At 53.4% G+C, this 21326-nt stretch overlaps 2 protein-coding genes and 1 pseudogene across 2 annotated transcripts in view; 1 reads left to right on the plus strand and 2 right to left on the minus strand.

The window, feature by feature from the left end:
• The first annotated feature begins 8729 nt into the window (after positions 1-8729).
• LOC101529824 (G-protein coupled receptor 183) lies at positions 8730-9842 on the plus strand. The gene has a single exon (XM_004577627.3). It carries the CDS (start codon positions 8730-8732, stop codon positions 9840-9842), a length of 1113 nt encoding a protein of 370 aa, XP_004577684.3.
• A 5343-nt stretch (positions 9843-15185) lies between these two features.
• On the minus strand, positions 15186-16351 carry LOC101530072 (proline dehydrogenase 1, mitochondrial-like; annotated as a pseudogene).
• Positions 16352-18937: 2586 nt separating this feature from the next.
• UBAC2 (UBA domain containing 2) overlaps positions 18938-21326 on the minus strand; it is a 154987-nt gene continuing 152598 nt past the window's right edge. Inside the window, exon 9 of the mRNA XM_012926824.3 lies at positions 18938-19233. Within this exon, the coding sequence (XP_012782278.2) occupies positions 19126-19233 (108 nt within the window). The 3' untranslated portion in view covers positions 18938-19125. The remainder of the gene's footprint in view (positions 19234-21326) is intronic.

Consider the following 21326-nt stretch of genomic DNA (forward strand, 5'->3'; position numbering starts at 1 on the left):
ACAGTGCACCTCTTGGGGGCCTCGTGGCAAGCGAGCCAAGTCAGGGCATCTAATTACAGTTTTGCTTGGATTTGGGAGTTTGTCATCCACTTGTTCATCAAGGGTCAGTCTGTTGAGGAAGGGAAAGTGCTGGCTTTTCTCTCTTACTCACCTAGATAATGTGATGTGAAAACAGCCAGTGTTGGAAAAACACACCCTGTAAGATTCCATTCATAGGAAATTCAAGATCAGACAACTCTCATGTGGGAGGTAACCTTGGGGCAGAGAGCATGTGGGGCCTCTGAGTATTAAAGATGCTCTGCTTCCTGTTTGGAGTCACATGGGGTGTCTTGGCTACGTGAAAATGCGCTGAAGTCATGATCCCTGCCCTTTGTGTAGCAGGGGTTGGAACCTGTCAGCCCCAAACGCCACACTGTGGCACGCCCATCTTGCCAGCTGCAAGCAAATGAACAAACCCACAGAAGTCCGGAGCCTGCGCTCTCACCTTCTGCAGCCTTTCTCCCACGGCTAGAAAGGGATTCTCCAAGCAGGCAGAGCCTGGGCCTCACAGCCCAATGGGGGTGCTGCGTGTACTCCCCAGGCAGGGCCCCACCCAGTCCAGCAGGGTCCTGGGCCAGGGACACACGGGCAGGCAGCCTGAGCTGAGCTGGGCTGGGCAGCTCCCCAGCCCTTATTTCCCTGATTCTATCCTTGGGGCATTTTCTCGTGAAATTCTGGCCGAGTGTCTTCAAAGTCCAAATTGCCCTGTGGCATTTCCCGTGTGCTTAGTGATGGGCAGGTCCCTGGGTCTCACCCCCACAGCCCAACAATGAAGTGTGAGGGTTTTTTGTTTTTGTTTTTTTTTCTCTCTTGAACCTTTGAGTGCACCCAGCATGATGCATGGGACACAGAAGGAGCTTAACGCATTGTCAGAAGAAAGGATTCCATTAAATGGCAACTTTCTCTAGTTCATTTCCTAAATGGCCACAATGGTCAGGACTGGGCCAGGCCAAAGCCAGGTCCCCTACATGCATACAGGAAACAAATTAGCTGTGGCCTTGGGACTTGTGGCAGCCAATAATACAGGAACGTTAGGGCCTAGCATGCTGGGGTAGCAGGCTAATCCTTCACCTGTAATATTGGCATCCCATATGGGGGTGGTTTGTGTCCTGGCTGCTCCCTGTTTATGGCCTGGGAAAGCAGCAGAAGATGGCTCAAGTCCTTGGACCCCTGCAGCTACGTGGGTGACCTGGAAAAAACTCTTGGCTTCTAGCTTCGGATCAGCTCAGTTCCATTGTGGCCATTTGGAAAGTGAACCAGCAGATGGAAGATGTCTCTCTCTTTTTGTGTCTCCTTCTATGTAAAATCTGCCTTTCAAATAAAAATAAATAAATCATTAAAAACAATCAGGAGAGAGTGTGACCCTACTTCTGGGTACAGGGAGAGATCCCTGCACAAGCTCCCGTTCTGTCTATTTCCATTGCAGGCATGTCTGGCCAACCGCTCCCAGTCTTTCACTCTGGGGGACTGCTCTGCCCACTTAGGCCCCAACAGCACCTCTCCAGTGTGCCCCTGGTGCTCGGAACTCCCCCATCTCCACCAAAGGAATGAGGACAGGCAAGAAGCCAGTGAGTCATTCTCGCCCTCAATCCATCTCCTCCTCAACACTTAAGAAAGCAGATGGTGAGAACAAGGTGCTGGAGCCCAGGGTGGCAGCTGTGCCCTGGGCTAAACCACCCTGTGCTGCTCGGGACAGGGGAGTGCACACGGGCGGGCAGGGCTGGGCCCAGAGATAGGCAGAACTCTCTCTCTCTCTCTCTCTCTCTCTCTCTCTCTCTCTCTCTCTCTCTAAATCATCTATCTGTCTAATTTATTTGAAAGGCAGAGTTACAGAGTAAAGGAGAGACTGAGAGAGAAATTTTCCATCTGCTGGTTTGTTCCTCAAGTGGCTGCATGGGCTGAAGCTGGGCTGGTCTGAAGCCAGGAGCCAAGAGCTTCATCCGAGTCTTCCACCTGTGTGCAGGGGCCCAAGGACTTGGGCCGTCCTCCACTGCTTGCCCAGGCCATAAGCAGGGAGCTGACTCAAGAGTAGAACTGACTCAAGAGTAGAACTTTTGGAACTTGAACCAATGCCCATATGGGATGCTGGCATCACAGGAAGTGGCTTAGTTTGCACACCATAGCACTGGTCCTTTAATATCTATTTTTTTCCACCATGTTTTTTTCTGTTGTTGTTGTTTTTAATCCAAGTTGTACATAACAAATGTGGGATTTGGGGGAGCCTGTCTTAGGGCCCTGGTGTCTGTCAGTGGCTGAGCGACATTCTAGACAGACCAAGGAGACACGTGGCAGCCATGGCCGCATCAAGGGCTGTAGCGTAGTCATTTCAGACCAGGTGGGAGACCCAGTAGCTGCCTGAAGCTGGTTTTTCTCCCCCACAGCAAGCAGCCCATCCCATCTCAGGGTCACCAGTGGGATAGAGGCACAGTCTATCTCAAGATGGGCTGATGCCTCGTGTCTTAACCATAAGGGTGTGGGGAGGGCCCCTGCTGGGCACTTGCTGGGACTACAGCTGGGGCTGCCAGGGTGGCCCTTTGCCTGGATCACAAAGCCCAGGAGCCCCAGGGCCAGGGCCCAGGCCCCCATCCACCTGCGCCTCTCTGGGTCCCCAGACAATGATTCCTGCCTGACTCAACTCAGTACTTTCATCAGAGTTTGATGGTGGCTGCTGTTGAATGTATTTCCTGGGAGTGGGGATTTGGTTGTCACATCTGCAGTATGAATCCCTGCCTGGGGGAGGGGAGAAACCAGAGAGAGTGTGAATCGGGCACTGGGACCCAATTCCATTAGTGCAGACAGAGTGTGTGGAGGTCCCAGAGCAGGCATTGACTGTTGGCTGGCCTTTGCCAGCCTCCTCCTGCTGCCCTTGGAGGGTGGCCTGAGTGGGCCAGGAGTCTCCTGCAGGGCATGAGACAGGTGCTCAGCTTCTGCAGCAGCCCCAGCATGGGGACTACCCCCCATCAGTTCCCTCTCCTTCTGCTCTGCTCTGCAGGACCCTCCCCTGTCCCAATCTGGGCAGAAGGACAGGTCAGCTCTTCTGGTGCAGGACCAGAGACAGCCTGAGGTCAACAAGCACTGCCTAGCCACAGGGACCCACTGCGTCAGCTCTGGGGGATGCCTCCTGGGCACCCCCTCGGAGTCCCCAGGCTTGTCCTTCCACACCCCCCCATCCCATCCCAGCCACATCTCAAGAGGCAAACAAACACCCTCAGCCAGCGAAAGAAGTATGTGCAGAAGGCTGACTTCATGCCTAAAGGACCAGCTCATTTCTGGAGAGGGCAGTCTGGGGTGGGGGCAGCCGGAAGCTTTGTGCTTGGAGGGTGAGGGTGGAGGACATGGAGTAGACCAAGGAGCACACCTCCGGGCAGGTGTCTGTGGGACACAATCCCCTTGGCTGGACTTGGAGGCAGCGTGGGAATGGGGCACAGCAGCCTGCGCGCACAGGGTCCCATGTGGCACACGTCGGGGGTATATGGCTTCTCTCCCCACAAAGTGGTGGGGAGCTCTGTGTCTATCCAGCACAGGTCCCTCGCTGGACTCCCTGCTGTGACAGCTCTTCCCTAACCCCCACCATTCCCAACCCAAGATCTGAATGGAACTTTTCTGTGGTTGCCAGCAGGGCCCAACCTTGCAAGCACTTGTCTTGTGCCATGTTCCAAGAAAAGGAAGTGGGCAGAACAGTCCTCAAGGCTCAGATTGGCTGGAGCAGAGATTGGGAGACTGGGGTGGGTGGGGGTGGAGACACCTGGCAGGTCCCCAGGGGGAAACTCAGCAGGGGCTATTGTCAGCAAAAGCTGCGGGCAAACCCCGAGGCAGGAGCTTGCAGGGCCAGGCTGGGAGGCCCCAGGAGAAGTCAGGAAAGTGGACCCTTGCCAAGGGCTGTGGTGTCAGGAGCTGGCCTTGATCCTTCAGCAGTGAGTCCTGAACAAGCAGCAGGTGTTCAACTTCCCAACGAGATCTGTGACTGCCACTCGCTCTGTGTTCTGGGCCCACGGGGCTGTGAACCGAACCCTTGTGGCCACTCTCCTCACCCGTGCAGGTTTGGAAGCTCCCCTGCCTGATGTCTCCCTCTACCAGGAACGGCTAGCAAGGTTGCTGGCTCAAGGTTGGATTGAGCTGGCAAGAAGGGAGGGAGGAGGGGGAGGAATCTCCCTCTTGGTTGGTGTTGCTGGAGCCTGGAGGAAGCTGGGGTATCTGGGAATGGGGTGGGCTGGGTGGGGGTCCAGCTCCAGGCTATCTGGGCTATCCAGCTCCACAGGGCATGTGCTAGTGAAGGCAGTGTTGAGGAGACTGGAAGGGAAAACCCGAGCTGGGTAGAGGGGTGGTGAAGTAGAGCTGTTCAGGAACTTTGGCCAGGGGAAGAGAGCTGAGGGCAGGTTGGGCTCCATTCTGGTGCAAAAAGCCAAGGGAGGGCAGGGCTGGATGGACAATTCCTGGTGCTGCAGCAAACGCAGATGGAGGGGTCACCATATACCTGGGACAAGGATATCACTGGAGCCCAAAGCTGTGGCCCAGAAGAGCCTCACTCAGTTTTGGTCATGGGAGGGCATCTTTGTCAGTTCATGGGTGTATACACGTGTGTGTGCATGCATGTGTGTGTGTGTGCGCGCATACATGGGAGAAAGGAAGTGAGTGGGGCACCCAGAGGGAGGAAGGGAGAAGGCAATGGCCAGGCCTGGGCTAGGCTGAAGCCAGGAAATTACTGGGGCCATGTTGGGGTGGGATTGCAAGTGGAGCAGCTGGGGTTTGAACTGGAGCTCATATAACTGCCCCGGGGTATGCATCTTTGCTGTGTCCGGGTTGCAGGCCTAGAGAAGCAACTTGTTTATGAGAGAGTTGGAAAAGAAAGCTACAAAGCAGATCTAGCTGAAGGAGAATTTCTAAGGTTTATTTACTTGACAGGCAAAGAGAGGGAGGGGCGAAAGAGAGAGCAAGAGAGAGATCTTCCATCTGCTGGTTTAATTGTTCATGACAGCTGGTGCCAGGTCAGGTTAAGGTCAGGCACCAGTAACTTCTGCGACGGGGTCAGGGATGGCCACTCGCTGCCTTCCCAAGAGGCTGATCTGAAAGCCCAGGGGCCAGGACTCAACCTGTTACTGCATTTAGGATGTTGGAGTCCCACACAGCCACTTAGCCTATGGTTTCTCAACCCAGACGCTGCACAGGTATAATTGCACATGTTTTAATATACTTATTGTAGAGTTGGTTTACTTTTTTCAAATCACTTTTAAAGATGCTTAGTTTTTTGTGTTCATTTTCTTTGGAAGGTAGAGATCAGAAGAAAGAACAATAGAGACTGAGAGACAGTCCATCCACTGGCCCACTCCCCAAATGCCCTCAGGCAGCCATGGCTGGGTCACGCTAAAGGCAGGAGCAGGCAACTCAAACCTGTATCTCCCGTGTGGGTGGCAGGGACACATGCTTGAGCCATCAGCCACTTCCTCCCAGAGAGCACACTGGCAGGAAGAAGAATCAGAAGCCAGGCCTTCAGGTACGGGATGTGGGTGTCCCCAGGAGCACCCCACCCACTGCTCCAAACACCCACCCCTGGGTGCTGCTTTATAAGGGCCAAAAGAAAGAAGAAAGAGTGTCCAGTCATGCTTTGCTTTTCCCTATGCCCCTGGCTTTCTGTAGGAGGTCCACAGCCCTTGAATGGTGAAGATTGCATTCTTCTGCACCTTCTGAATGTTTCCAGGGGCTAGCCTAGCTTGTGAGGAAACCTCAAGAGAGTTAAAAATGTGACTTTTGCTTTCAGGGAGCATATTTATATCATCTCTCTCACCAGCTAGCTATCATTTAATGCCCACATGTGTCTGATGCAGCACATCTCTCCATTTCCTTCTTTATAACCACCCAGGATGTACCCTAGAACCTGCATCCGCCATCATCCAGCCTGAGGCTCAACACCCTGTTGGCTGCCCCTCTGCCTGCCTTGCAGCTGGGCATTCCTTTCTTTCCTCTTGAACAGATGCCCTGACCTTCTCAACCTGCAGAGAGGAGACAGCAATTTTTATGCCTAGATTGACAAGGTACACCATCTCCAGCAGGCTTCCTACCAGGAGGGGCCTTCCATGTCTAACATCGGGCTTCATGGACCTGGTGGTGCCCTTTGCATCAACATCTGACGACACCACCTGCTCCTGACCTGGCTCCCTGGTCCCAGTGGACTAGATGCACGGAGAGAATTGAGCGCCCATCGAAGGTGTGGAAATGAAGGGTTGGAGGAAGTTCCAAACACAGCTGTAAGGACAGGGGTGTATCAGAGAAGACATTGCTGAGTGAGCAGTGTGTGTACATCAGGCTTACAGAACTACGTGACATACAGCCTACTGGAAAAAGGGACAAAATATTTGAAGTGAGAAAGTGTTTGGCATTGGCAGTGGTCAGAGCAACACCATCAAAATCACAACAGGATGCCACCTCCCCACCTGTTGAAATGACTAACCTGACAGTACCAGGTGCGGGGAGCCCTTGATACTGTCCCATGCAGCAGACAGCTTTAAGAAAGGCTACCCTGGTATATGATACTCTGGGCCCCTCTAAAGTTAGATACCTATAGAACCTTTGCCTTGACATTTCCTCTCCTTAGCTGTGTACTCCACAAAATGTGTGTGTGTGTGTGTGTGTGTGTGTGTGTCTGTGCACTTCTCCATGGACAAGCGAGAGAGCAGGCAGAGCACAGAGTAGAACTGGGTCTTCCCCAAAACTGGAGACCCTGCAGAGTTCACCAATAGCAGAATGGTGGGCGAGTGGTATACTCCCTGCAGGGAGCACAGTTGGCAATGAGAACAGAGAGATTGCATGAGAGGTGAAGCTCACAAACGGATCTGGAGCTCCAGAATCATCGATGTAAGAATACATCATGCATGACTGCATTGATGTGGAGTTCCAAAGCAGGTAAAATGGAGCTGGTATTTAGGAGGCAGGAGTGTGACTATCCCTGTGTGGAAACAGACCCTGGGAGTGGCGAAAACAGCCTGGTGAAGGATGGGTTACACGGATACGTACACTTTGAAAGTTGTCAAGGTGTGCTTTGATGAATCACACATATTTTAAAAATATTTATTTATTTACTTATTTGAAATGCAGTTAGAGAGAGAGCTTCCATTCATTTGTTCATTTCCCAAATGGCTTCAATGGCCCTGGGCTGGTCCAGGCTGAAGCCAGCAACTCCATCCAGGTCTCCATGTACTCGGGTCATCTTCCACTGCTTTCCCAGAGAGGGACCTGGATCAGAGGTGGAGTGGCTGGGATTCCTACTGGTGCTTACACGGATCGCAGTGACTGCCATCAGGCTGGCCCTGAGTAGCACATATTTTTGTATGTGTGCCTTGTGGCTTTGGAAAATGTCTACAAGGGCCCGGCGGCGTGGCCTAGTGGCTAAAGTCCTCGCCTTGAAAGCCCCGGGATCCCATATGGGCGCCGGTTCTAATCCCGGCAGCTCCACTTCCCATCCAGTTCCCTGCTTGTGGCCTGGGAAAGCAGTCGAGGATGGCCCAAGGCTTTGGGACACTGCACCCGCGTGGGAGACCCGGAAGAGGTTCCTGGTCCCGGCTTCTGATCGGCGCGTACCGGCCCGTTGCGGCTCACTTTGGGAGTGAAACATCGGATGGAAGATCTTCCTCTCTGTCTCTCCTCCTCTCTGTATATCCGGCTTTCCAATAATAATAATAATAATAAAAGAAAAATGTCTACAAATCTTGGTAACATTCACCATTTTGAAGTGGGGTCAGGGTTCCCCTCCCTTTGAATTTTGGGGGTGGGCTCATGACCTGCTTGTGACCAAAGGCAGGGAGTGGAGGTGACTAGGTAAGCATTTCCAAGGCTGGGTTAGACAAGGTGATGTTGTGTGTGAAAACAGATTGTGTTAAGATCTGGGGAGCGGCAGGACCAAGAGCAGCAGAGAGGACTTCCTTTTGAGGACAGAGTTTGCAACTCCAGTTCCCAAACATAAGGGGCAGGCAGCACCTGCCAGGTACCCCAGCGGTGGCAGGGGACAGAGGGAGCAGGGCAGGAAATGTGGCTGAGAGTATTTCTTGTGATTTCCAGGGTACACAGGCTTAGGCTAGGTGAGCTGGAGTCATGTCGGTGAGCTCTAGGTGCAGAGCTGTTTCCAGGTGTCTGGCCTCATGCCGATGTGGCTGGGGCAGGGAGTGGGAGAGAAAGGGGCTGGTGTGCCCCCGTGTGAGGTGTCCACTGCCTCTAGCAGTGGCTAGGCTGGAGGGAGTGGTTCATGCAGAGGCTACCCAGACACATGCATACTGACAGTAGGTGCTCATGGTGACAAACAGGCTCAGGTTGCAGTCAGCAATGAGCGTTAGCTGGCACACGCATGAGCAGGGTCATGTTCCTAAGATCCGAACCATGGCCATTGCTCGGCCCCCAACTGTTGGCTTCTCCCAGCCAGGGCATCCAGCATCAGGGAGCAGAGGCATGCCACCCCTAGGGGACCCCCAGCCTGCTCCACACTCCAGCCCAGAGAATGCATGAGCAGAGTCAGGTGATCTAGGCTGCTATACGTACGTCCAGGGTGGAGTGGGGGTAGTAATACCCGGGATGGCATGTTGTTTCTACATACCATGGACTGAAAAAGAGACAGGTCTTCCCCATGCATGTTGCCCCAGTCAAATCATTAACTGTCATCATTCCAGATGCGTTTTTCCATCTCTCCTACATAGAACCTGAATGAGATGATCTTCAATCAGGCTGACTCAGGCAGCCTGGCCCTCAATGCCAACCAGTGCCTGCCTCCCTTTCCGCGCCTGGCAGCTGGCATGACACTCGCTCTGTTCTACGCAGCCCTCTTGGTCGTCAGTGTCCTGGGGAATATTCTGACCCTTGGCCTCGCCTGTCGGGAGGGCAAGAAGATCAACTCAACAGGTGTCTACCTGGTCCATCTGGCTCTGTTCGACCTCCTGTTGACCTTGACACTGCCGGGAAAGATCATCTACTATGCGCTGGGCTTCCACTGGCCGTTAGGGGACAAGCTGTGCAGGCTGGCAGCATTCCTGGTCTATATGCATACTCATGGCGGCATCTACATCCTGATGTGCCTGAGTGTGGACCACTACCTTGCAGTGGTGCACGCCCGAAGGTGCCCGCCGCTCCACCGTGCTGGCCAGGCAAAGCTTGTGTGTGCAGCCATCTGGTGTCTGGCACTACTTCAGATGGCACCCTTGCTTTTGACCCCCATGGCCAAGCCCGTGACAGGTGAGCCGACCTGCACGGAGAATGGAAGTGTGCAGCCTGTGACGGGGCTGCCTGCCCCCATCCTGGTGGGTTGCGCAGTTGGCTTCTGCACGCCTGTAACTGTGGTGTTCTTCTGCTCTGTGAAGGTCGCCTTGCAGTGGTGCAGGGCAGTTGGGAAAGACTCCCTGTTACACCACCGGCAGGCACAGCCCCGAAGGGCCTGCCTGCTGAGCCTGGTGGTGCTGGTGGCCGTACTGGTGCGCTTCAACCCCTACCATCTGAACCTCCTGCAGCTGGTGCTGAGCGCGGCCCGTCACCTGCCAACCTGTGCTGAGCAGAGGGCATTTGCACTGGCCCTGCAGCTCATGGCGGCTCTCAGGAGTGTGAACTGCGGCATGGACCCTGTCATTTACTTCTTCGCAGCCCCGCGTTCCAAGAAGCGGCTCCTGTGTATTTTAAAGCTCAGAGCATCTTCCTCCTTATCTGGTCCAGGGAAAAGTTTCGTCCAAAACACCAAGTGTCAACCAGCCTTGAGCAGAGAGCCAGATCAAACTGGTCACCAACTTTTCTGGCTTAATCTCGGGAACCATCAGGCACTAGGGGTTGGAAGCTGATGTCCTTTGGGGAGTGGGGAAGAGTAGGATCCTTAAGGGGAAAAAAAAGATCAGAAATAAGATGTACAGGTTTAGTGCTCCTTATCCAAAAATGCTTCGAATCAGAATTGCTTCAGATTTGTATTGTTTTTTTGGAGGTGGGGGGGATTTGGGAATATTTGCATATATACACAGACACAGCCTGGGGATGGAACCCAAGTCTAAACACAAAACCCATTTGTGCTTCATATCCACCTGACACACACAGCTGGGAGGTACTTCTATACAATGCCTTAATAATATTGGGCAAGAAACATAGCTTCAGGGTGCAGTGTGTTCCATGGGGGCATTAGCACTTCCATGCTCTAACCACCCAGTGACTTTCTGCCAGCCACTAGCAGCTCCAATGCTGCCTGGGCCACGGGCTAGGAGATGTGGGGCAGGAAGGAGGGAGTCACATCTGGAGGAGGTGTGGGAGGGAGATGGGAGCAGGCCAGAGGCAGGGTCAAAAGACCCGCAGAAAGCCGCAGCAAAGGGAGGAGGAGTGATGCCTTCCCTTTGCAGCCTAAGGGCTGGAGGAAGGGGACAGAGGAGCTCCAAGGGCCAAGCCTCCAAGGCTGAGCACCAGCCTGGGCCCCACCCTGGGCCCCACCCTGGGGAGTCTGTGGGGAGAAGACCTTGCTGGGGCTTTGCAGCCCCACCCACACTTGCTCTTCCGTCTCCTGAGAAGGAAATGATCCTATCTGTACCTGGAGCTATCTTATTGATCATGTGGATTGTTGTGTGCATGTTAGAAATCTTCCAAGGTCAAAGTGTGTTATTATGGCCACTGAGGCTTTCTCCTGTGGGGCGGGGGGTTCATGCACATGACTTTTCTCATTGCTGGGGGTCTGCAGAGAAATTGAACCAATATAGGATTCATGTGCTCACAAATCTGTGTGTGTATGCATGCGTATGTATATGAGGGATTCTTTTTTTTTTCTTTTTTTAAAGCTGTGGGACCTGCAGCTTTGAATCTTTAAGATTGGCCAGACTGGGAATCCAAGTCTTTGCTTAGAACACCCCTCAACTGGCTCAGCCCACCTCCCCTTCTCCCCAGTTGTGGATGGTGATCTGTGTTTGAACGCCACCAATTTCAACTTTCATCATCCCTAAAGGTCACCTTCACTATGACACATACGCTGGTGTTTTGACCCAACCATGGGGCACTAGAGCCTAGAGCCAAGTTGACATGCAAAGTTCACTATCCATAGATGACTCAAGGTCAAGTGTCCGTGGGAATGTGTCTGGAAGTAGGAATAAACTGGCAGGAAGTGGGGTTTGGGGAAGATGTGGACTTAGAGAAGGGGAACAGAGGAAGAAAATTGTAAGTCGGTGACCATGACACCAGAGTGCAAGGGTTGGAGACATTCATGTCACCCCTCTGAATTTCTGTCATATCACCCGAACAATGAGCTGTCTGTGCAACTAACCTTGGGAAAAGAACTTCTTTAGCTGAACTGTTCCATCTGGAGATTATGACACTCACCTGCCCCATGCCAAGATGAGTGCAGAGTGTCTGACACAGCCACGTCCCGCGGGAAGCTGCTCTCCGAGGTGTGGCACCCAGAGCTGACAGATGGCCTTGTGGGTCCCTGCAGGCTCAGCTCCTCACCTAGCAGACCCCTCTGGGGTCTCTGGGGATGAGCAGCAGTGTCCCCAGGTGTGGCTAGTGTGGGCCATGTGCTCCTTCGGGAGGGTGGTGGTGGAAAGAGACTCATTTCTCCACAACCCAATCGAATTTCTCCCTCAAAGCTTTCATTCCTTCTGGCAGCAAGAAGCCATCCCCCAACCCCTTTCCTACTCCCCCCACCCCGGGCCCCCCATCAGCTCCAGCTGCCTTTGTTCTGGCTACACTGACACCTTGTGCAGAGGTGTCCTACCTTCTCCCTCCCTGGTGGGTCTTGCCCCTAGCCTTCTCCCTGCCCTGGGTCTCTTCTTCCTAGGATAGCAAGTCATTTCAAATCAGACCCGCTCCCGTTTTAACCTGATCGCATTTGTAAGGCCCCTGTTTCCAATGTAGGTCATACTCATGGGTCTGGGGCTTCATGGTCTACCTTTTTTTGGGGGGTGTGGTGGGGTGCACTTAGGCCAAAGTGAACACTGCTCTTTCTGGACACATTCTTCCTGGAGTCCTGCCCCATCCCTGATCCACGTCCTCCTCCTTCCCAGGGACCTTGCAAAGGGTACAGTTTGGAGGAAAAAGTAAGAGGGTCTGTTTGGAACATGAGCTGGTAAATTTGAACTTCTTGGTTTACCTACCTGTCAAGGTGACTGAATCCCATGTCAAAATAGAGGTATCAGAGCCACTAGGTGGGGGAGGAGCGCAGAGGAAGGCAGAAAGCAAGACAAGCCTGCAGGCTGGGAAAGATGCCCATGGCATGGTGTGGTGGCTTCTGAGAATGCCTGTTGCTTGGTATTTTAAGGGAGAACTGCAGAGTGTGTAAGTCAATTGCATAGAGAATCAGTTGCTCCTGTGGTGCTGGGCTTTCTCCAGAAAGCACAATTCCTCCCCCAACCACTGCGTGTCACCACTTCCTGGGCACCAGTGTGCCCAAGGTGATCATGGCCCAATTTGCACAACAGTCTTCTCTCTCACTTTGCTGGTGACCACAAAGGGACAGGCATGCAGAAGGACTTGGAGAAGGGCCCCTGGGCTGTGCTGGCTTGGGCTTGGACACGGAACTCTGGGGCTCCACAACCCTGTGGCAACATGCGTGGCTCAAGACTCGGATACCATGTTCCCTCCCTAGTTGTCACAATTTGGAGGGCTCAGATGCTGGAGGGCCCAGGAGCCGAGGCCCAAGCTCTGAGGCTGCAGCCCTGTATGGCTGGTCCTGGGGAGTGAGGAGCCCTCTCTGTGTAAGCAAGGGCATGCGTCTGCTTGTGAATGACAGCAGTGACTGCTGTTGGGAGGCTGCATATTCCAAGTCAGGTGTTAGAGACACAGGGAGGCGATACTACTGGAAACCCCATCCTCGGTAGCACTCCCAGCTCAGACCCCCTGCTGGAAAGGGCAGCTGGGACTCTCCTCAAACCTGCTGATGAATGACACTGCCTGACCTGTCATGATCATACAGGTGAATAGGGACATGTGCAGCTGCGATACAACATGCTGACATGTGCCCTGTGCTCAGGTAGCATGGCTGATCCAGGAGGAGGGGTGGGCAAACGGTAGGCTCCCTGGTTTGGGGCTGGATGACTGGATTAGTGGTGAGGTGTGTTTTGTGGGGTGAAGGGGGGCTTGGGCACCCCTGGGATGAGCAGGTGTCTCCTATGAAGCAGGATGGCCAGGGAGGTAGGCTGCCAGAGCGACCAACCAGGAGGAAGTGACGTGGGAGGTCTGCGCTGCTGCTTTGAGTTGTAGGTTTCACTGTCATTCAGGTGGCATCCTCCTCCTCTTCTTTAAATATTTATTTATTTGAAAGGCAGAGGTTATGGGGCAGGGCAAGGGGGGACACAGAGAGAGATCTTCTATCCATTGCTTTATTCCACCAAGATGGCTGTAAGAACTAGGATCCAGGAGCTTCATCTGAGTTTCCCACATGTGTGGCAGGGATGCAAGCACCTGGGCCATCTTCTGCTTTTGCCTAGGCCATGAGCAAAGAGCTGGGTTGGAAGTGGAACAGTCTAAAAATGAACCCAGGGCCATATGGGATGCTGACATCACAGGTAGCAGCTTAATTTGCTACACCACAATGCTGGCTCCTGTATGACTTCTAGGATTTGTTTATATTTGAAGGGCAGAGTTACAGAGAGAAAGATCTTCTATCTGTTGGTTCACTCCTCAGATGCCCACAACGGCCGGAGCTGGGCTGATCCAAAGCTGGGAGCTAGAAGATTCTTCCAGGTCTCTCACATTGGCACAGGAGCCAAAGCACTTGCTCCATCTTCCGCTGCTTTCCTGGGTGCTGGATGGAAAGTGGAGTCGCCAGGCTTGAACCAGTGCCCACAGTGGATGCTGGTGTCACAGGCAGGGGCTTAATTCATTGTACCACAATGCCAGCCAGTCCCAAAAGGCATTTTGTAAGGGTTGAGTTGCATATTTTGGAACATTTGAGAAACGGCCTGTATAAATATCAGTTCACTGGAACTCCAACACACAATCACAAATGTTGCCCTGGTCTGTGGATTGTGAAAGCCAGCAGGAGAGACTGTATGTTGGGCTCTGCCTTCTTCCCTCCCTCCCTTTCCTCTCTCTTTTCCTTTCCATTCCTTTCCCTTTTTTGAGGGAGTTGGCTTGGTCACATCCACATTGACATATTTTAAATTAAAACAACGTATTCGTGACATGGGTCCACAGGTGCTGTTTATGCACTTTGCTCAGGAGTCACCTTCAGGAAAATGAAAATAGTAGTGGCTGCCCTGAGAGGGCAGGGGCAGTGTGCACGTCACTCAGATGCTGGCCTGGTGGCACACTGCGCTGGGCTGGTGGAAGCTCGGTTAGAGCTCAACCCAGAGCCACCTCAGCAAAGACACCCTGGCTTTTGGGCTCACTGGGCTACTTGTCTGCTTGCATCATGGGCATCACCTGGCTCAGGTTCCTGGGAGTGTCCCACAGACACCCTAGGCCCTGGAGGGGCTGGTCACAGACCCCTAGACTCAAATATGCGCCTCGGTTGCTCCCTTCTGTACCTCCCTGAAACAGCTCCTGACTCCTGTCAGGCCAGACTAGAAGTATATGTGGAGCTGACTGAAGTGTTTTTACTCCCAACCAACCCACAACTCCAGGCCAGATGTCACAGGCGAAGGGAGGATATCTACCAGTCTTGGGAGGGCTTATGGTTTGGTGACCAACAGTAATCTTCTAGAAAGCACCTGAATCTATAGGCAAGCCCTGAGGAAATACACGCTGCAGGGTCTTGCTGTGGAGAAGCTGGAGGCTGTGGAGAAGCTGGAAGCTCTGGAACCTGTCTGGCCTTCTGGGAAGAGGCCAACAGAACTCCCAGAGAGGCTTTGAGGGTGCCTAAGGACCTGAGTGTGTTTCCTCTCTGCATGGATCCCTTTGCTGTCCTCCTAATCCAAGTCCTTCCACGCCTGAGGCAACTTAAAACCTTCTAGAAAATTCATAGGTCTTGACTGACTGACTTCCCCAGGGGAGTTGAGGGATGACTTGAAGATACTGAGATGGGGGCCTGTGTGCCCCAACCGGTTCCCTGGGACTGTCTGAAACCCAGTGACAAATCCCAGACTAGTGCCTACCAGTGAAGTTCAGTTGGCCACAGGTTAGCCAGCCATTGTGGTCAGGGCCTGCCCCTCCCTGTTTGCTCAGTTGAGAAGCTGGAGGGAGACCTAAAATACAAGCTGCATTTTTTTTTTTTTTGTGGAAAGTGGTTTATTGAGCAGGTGGGCTCCTCCCATCAAGCCTCCTGTACACTCCCAGGCCTCATGGGGTACCCCTGCCTTGGGCTGTGTGGCTCAGAGCCTGGCAGGATTATGTGGGGATTGGTGGGGGCACAACTCTCATCAGCTCAGGCAGGCATCAGACTTGGCCCATATTAACAGGGCTGGGGACCTCTGACGCAGCCAGCCCGCCTTCAGGTCTGGGAGTGTTGGGTGTAAAATCCTGGAATCCAGGTGTAGCTACGGTGATGGCCGGGGTGCACCCAGGCTGAAGTCCCGGAGGCCGAGGGGTCGGGGTGCCTGGGCGTGGGCTCTAGGCTGGGCGGTACAGGAGGCTGCGGGTGCGGAGCCGCTGGCAGAGCTCCTGTCAGAGCAGCTGCTGTTCTCGCTGGGCGCCCTTCATGATTCCGCTGTTATCCAGGGCACGACGGGACAGATAGGGCAGCACTTCCACCACGGGGCCACAGGGCACGTACTTGTACACCAGGAAGCCCGCCTGCCCAGGGGGAAGCTGATCTGGTCACACATGCCCAGCAGTTGCCCAAAGTACACCTGGCGGTCAGCAGGGTGCAGGCCCAGCTCCTCCATCCTTTGCAGCGTGAAGCGCACAGTGTCCTCGTTGTGGGAGGCCACCATCACCTCAGCCCTAGGGTTGTGCTTCAGTTCCTCCAGGACGTAATCGAGGCACCTGTGGTACATGGCGTTGGTAGCCTCATATGTGGGGTTGATGGGATCCTCGTAGCCAACCTCCGTGGCACGAGCTCACTCCTGGGCCATGTACGCACCACGTACCAGCTTGGCCCCAACACACCAGCCCTCCCGGCGGGCCAGCTCCACGTTCAGGGTCACGTTATCATATGCGTCCTTGAGGTAGGTGTTGAAGATGAGCGGCTTCTCCGTGTTGAACTTGCGCTGCATCTCCAGCGTCAGACGGCTGATGGCCGGCTGGAAGTAGGACTGCTCAGCGTCCACCATCAGCCGCACGCCCAGTTCCACAGCTCTCTTGGCCAGCACATCCATCCTCTGCAGCAGCCGGGTCATCTGCATTTCCTCCTCCTCTGTGAACCGAGACACAGGGGCTCCAGTTGGCCTGTCTGCACGTTGGGGACCACCAGGTGCTTGGAGAGCCGAGTCCTGCTGTCGATGAGTCAGCGACTTGCTTGCGGCTCTCTCACCTTCTCTTTATGTGGAGGGCTAAGCGTCTAAGGCCAGGCCCACCTCATGGCTACTGGGCCAGCGCCTCAGGTCTCTTTCTTCCCTTCTTCCCTGTACTTCCGGGGCAGACTCCATGTCCTCTGCTTCTCAGGAACGCGCCCCTCTGGACCCGGAGCCACCCAGCCCCCATTCAGCTCCAGACCCCATTCCCCAGATCCCATTCCCTCTCCCCAAGCTTCCAGTTATCCCAGCATTGGGATAACCAGCTCCCTTCTCCCTGCCTCTTTTCATACTGACCTCCACAATCGGGGGCTGATCCCCCAAGTCCCTACTCCTCTCTCTGCCTGAATCCCAGCCCTATTAGTGGTACCACCAAAGTGTAGCTTCTTTAGAGGGGAGCAGGTACATAAACTCAGGGCATTCTGGAAGTATTTCTCATATGCGAGATTTCCATTCCAGAACTAACCCTGGAGCCTGAGCTGAAATTTGGCCTGGTGCTCCTGGTCCAACTCTTTATAGGGACGAGAGGGGATGCCCTGGGAGCTGTCGGAATGAAAACCTTCTGGTTGCCACAAGCCACACATCACTTCAGACACCTGTGCAAGACAAAGTTCCAGAGCTCTTGGTTCTGAACACTTCCACTTGGATATGTCCACTGGGAGCGATACCAGGATGCACTTGCAATTTCATGCTCCATCTTCTCCACTCACCGCCTCAGTCCGGGTTTACGAATGGGGATGCAAAAAACAGAATTTTATTAACCTGGAATGGGAAGGAGTTATGACAGACATGCTTTTCTCTGCATTCTGCTTGCTTGAAAATTAAGCCCAACATAAGGAGTCATAATCCCATCAGTCTCTTATTTAAGTGTGCCCCGACACTGCTGGTACAGACAATGTCAGACAGTCCAGCAGCGCATTGGCTACACATTTCCAACAGTTTCATTGGGATGGACTATACTATTGTAGCAACATGGGGAAAATCTGTTGGGAGGGGGAATCCCAGTCTATACAAAATCGTACCACAAAATTCAAAAATTAAAAAAATAATTAAGCCCGGTCTGTCAGCCCAGTCTCAGCCATTCTGACTGCAGGGAGAGGGAGGTGGACATTTCACAGATGCCCCCCCCTCAGGATGCCTTTCTAGCAAGGTCTTCCTTGAAGGTGGAGAGCAGGTGCATAGCCTGAGAGATTTCCCAGTCTTAAATCAGAGGGGGTGGGTTTGGCTTCTCTGTATTTGCAGGCAGTAGCAGTGAGTCAGCACAGGGAAATGCAGTCAGGCTCAGAGCATGCGGCCCTGAGCGAGCAGCACACGTGTGTGTGGTGATGGGGCTGGAGGTAGTGGAGACGAGGGGGAGGGCTTGGGGAGCACATGACGCAGATGGAAGGTAACAGCTGTGCCTGGGACGTGCACACCATGGCAGACTCAGGGACCTGGGCGAGTGGCAGGGAGAAGTCAGGAAGAGCCTGGGGCTGCCCCCAGTTCAATCCTCTGGGTTCAGGGTCGGTAGGGTTTCTGTAGGTGGCTGGTGAGCCACATTTCCCGCAGGGGGGCTTTGGGGTCCTTTCTCAGCCCCAGACAGGCCTTGCTCTGCTGGGTGCTTTCTGAAGGGGAGCAGGAGCAGAGGAAACAGATGGTGTGGCTCTGGATGCAGCTGTTCTCTGCCCTGGTCCTTGGCATGGGAAGTATCCTGCATGGATTTTTACGTGCCACTACTGTGGACTGTGTCCGGGAACAGGGCATCTCTCTCAAGTGCCCAGCATCCAGAAAACAAACTGAGTGGACTGAACACTCCACATTTCCATTAGTCACCACAGTGGGTGGCTGGCTTTTGGCCCTGGCACCTGACACCTGGCAGCCGACCTCGTCCCTGACCATTCCCATCTCTGTTCTGCTTGGCCTCACAGCCATGGAATCGGGGCCTGGAGGTGCAGGGCCCCACCCTACCACCCCTTGCTCAGCTTGCTGTGCGTGGCAAGGGCCAGGCAGGCTGTTCTGCAGCGGGGACAGTGCTGGGCAAGGCACCTCCTCTTCTGTCCTCAGGATGAGCTCTCCGGCCTGGTCCTGCCTCACTCTAGAGCCTGTACTTCTCTTCCTCTTTGTCTCATGTTAGCCCCTGGCTTGAGCGGCTAAGTCTGGAGATTGACAGCAAAAGCAGCTCGCTGTTGAGTGTCATGGAGTATTCTGGAACATTCAGTGGTATCTGATTGTCAGCATTTTCCAGTGGAGGTGGGAAGGCCACAGGAGAGTGTCTGGGCTGCAGCAGGACTTAGCTCCCTGTTCCTCCATCACTCTCTAGAAGGTGTGGATCATGTTAAGCCACTGGATTTGAAAAAACAGCCTTTAAGGTGGCCCAGGAGGAACTGTGCAACAGACCCTCTCTGAATATAACCACCCGCCCCTGCACAGCGCCAGTCACACGGCGTGTGGGCCAGTGCACCTGGGCCAGCAGGCAGAGGTCACAGCAGTTGTGACCCTAGCTGGGGCGGGCTCTGGCCACCTGCACTTTAAACACCCAGGGAGTGCATGAGGAGTCTCCAGGCTAAGTGCAATACTTGATACAAAGATACCAAGAAAGATAGAAAATACATGCTAATTTAATGACAAACTTATTTTGATACTAAAACAGTAACAATCTTGGAGTTTTAACGATGGATGCAGCAGAACCACCTCCTCCTGAAGACAGCGTTGCTTGCCAGGGGCTGCTCAGTCCTGATCGGCGGTGGGGACCTTACCACTGTCGTTTGGCTGGGCCACTCCTGGCTCCTCAGTGCTGCAGCAAGAAGTTGGTGGCCACGTTGAGGTCATTATTGGAGGCTCTCAGGGCTTCCAGAGCGTCACCTCTAGAAAATCCCATCTCCATCAGCCGTGCAACCTGCAAAAAGACACGGCGCAAGGGGCTGAGGCCACGGCTGCAACTCCGCTAGGCCCTGCGTGTGCTTCCAGGGAGGGCCAAAGCCAAGTCACTTTATTTCAGCGTGAAATCTGCTGTCAATAACATTATAATGGGTACAAACTCCAGTGCTCACTCTATGCAGCCTATATATGTGTATGCCTTCTCTCATGTACATCTCACTTTCAATGCGTGCATATTTACTTTCATCTCCTTGAAATGGCAGAGAAGAAAATAAAGATGAGAAAAAAGAGAGAGAGAGAGAGAGCAAGAGAGAGTGAGAGCGAGCAATATCTTCTACCCTTTGGTTCACTCCCCAAATGCCTGCAACAGCCAGACCTGTGACAAGTCAAAATGAGGAGCCCAGTGGGGACTCAAACTAAGTACTCCAATATGGGCTGTGGACATCCTGTATGGTGGCTTCACCCGCTGCACCACAGCATCCACCCCCACCATCACACAGGTGAGGACACGGTGTCAGCTGACCCTCTCGGCTCAGGGCAGGAGAGCAGGGCAGCGTCAAGAGCGTGGCTCCCTGTGCTCATGCTCCTTAGTGCTGCAGGTCACTGAGGAGTCACTTAGGAGACTTGGGGTTTCGTACGCACACTTTCGACTGATCACTGCACTGGAACTGCATACCCCCATGCAGACTGGATCTGAGGGTAGCAGGCACTGTCAGCCTCTGGCATGGCATGGTCAGAACCGCCCTCACCCTCCGGTGACCTTCGGAGGGCAGCAGCAGCCCAGGTAGGGAGGAGCTGAGCCTGGGAATGCAGCTATGGGAAGGAGGCAGCGGAAACCACCCACCATGGGGAGGAGCAGGCTTGCCCTGTGGCGGCCACGATCCTTTCTGTGACTCGCCAGGGTTCCTGCACTTTCACATTCAGGCAGTTTCTAATTTAAAACAAGCAGTGCTAGCTCAAGTTGCTCTGTAACCATTTTTTCCAGAATGAGAAAGCATTCTATGAAAATATTCATGGTCCAGGACTAGCCAGAGGAACCCATTTTCTGTGTGACTGTTCAAAGACACAAAGCTTAAGATGCCATGAAGTCAGACTGGCCCCTCTTCCATACTGAGAAGTCAGCGATGTGGGCCTGGAGAGGCTGCCGGGGCGGACGTTCCTAAGGAAAACGATGCAGTGAGAAGGCAGACTACTTTCCTGTCTCCTGGTGAGGGGATGCTGTGGGGGTAAGGAGTGTGTGTGTGTGTGTGTGTGTGTGTGTGTGTGTGTGTGCAGGCCTAGGTGAGCACACACGGAGTGGGGTGTGTGCGCACAGACCTAGTTGAGCATGCAGGGAGTGGGGTGTGAGTGTGTGTGTGTGTGTGTGCGCGCGCAGGCCTAGTTGAGCATGCAGGGAGTGATGCGTGTGTGTGTGTAAAAGTGTGTGCAGGCCTAGGTGAGCATGCAGGGAGTGGGGTGCGTGTGTGTGTGTGTGTGTGTGTGTGTGTGTGTGTGTGTGAGAGAAACCTCAGTGTTTTCTGCTTTTGTGATTTCTGCCTTACTGGCCTGGCTGGGGGCTGTGTGAACTCCAGGCCTGACAGTCTACGTGACACCCGGCAGGGCACATGGCAGAGTATTCCTCAAGAAGGAGGTGTTAGCAAAGATTAGTTACTCCTCACTGGGCTACTGAAGATTTCTCTGCACACCCCTCCTATAACTGTTCACCTAAACTGTTGACACATGTCTTGTTATAGAGTTAGACTACCCAAAAACCAGCCAGGTTCAGAGAAACCATGCTTCAATGCTATAAACTGCTAAATACTAAAACTAAAATAGACACAAGACAGCTGAATGGTAATCTATAGCCATTTTAAGGTGTATAGAACACGGTTGAATATAAACCAAAATGGAAATGTCTATGAAGAAGTCACAGGTTGTGGTTGAGAAACTGCATTTTCCTATTAACATACTGGTTAATCAATACCATGTCAATTAATGCCATAATGTTGTAATTGGTTGTAAATATTATGTTGGGGCTTTTAATTGATTGGGATGATACTCTGCTGGCTCTACCTTCAGACCAGAGATGGTCTCACCAAGAAACTATTGAACTTACCAGGACAATAAGATGCT

Source organism: Ochotona princeps, chromosome 12 (assembly GCF_030435755.1).
Source record: "Ochotona princeps isolate mOchPri1 chromosome 12, mOchPri1.hap1, whole genome shotgun sequence".
In the NCBI taxonomy this organism is placed as follows: Eukaryota; Metazoa; Chordata; class Mammalia; order Lagomorpha; family Ochotonidae; genus Ochotona; species Ochotona princeps.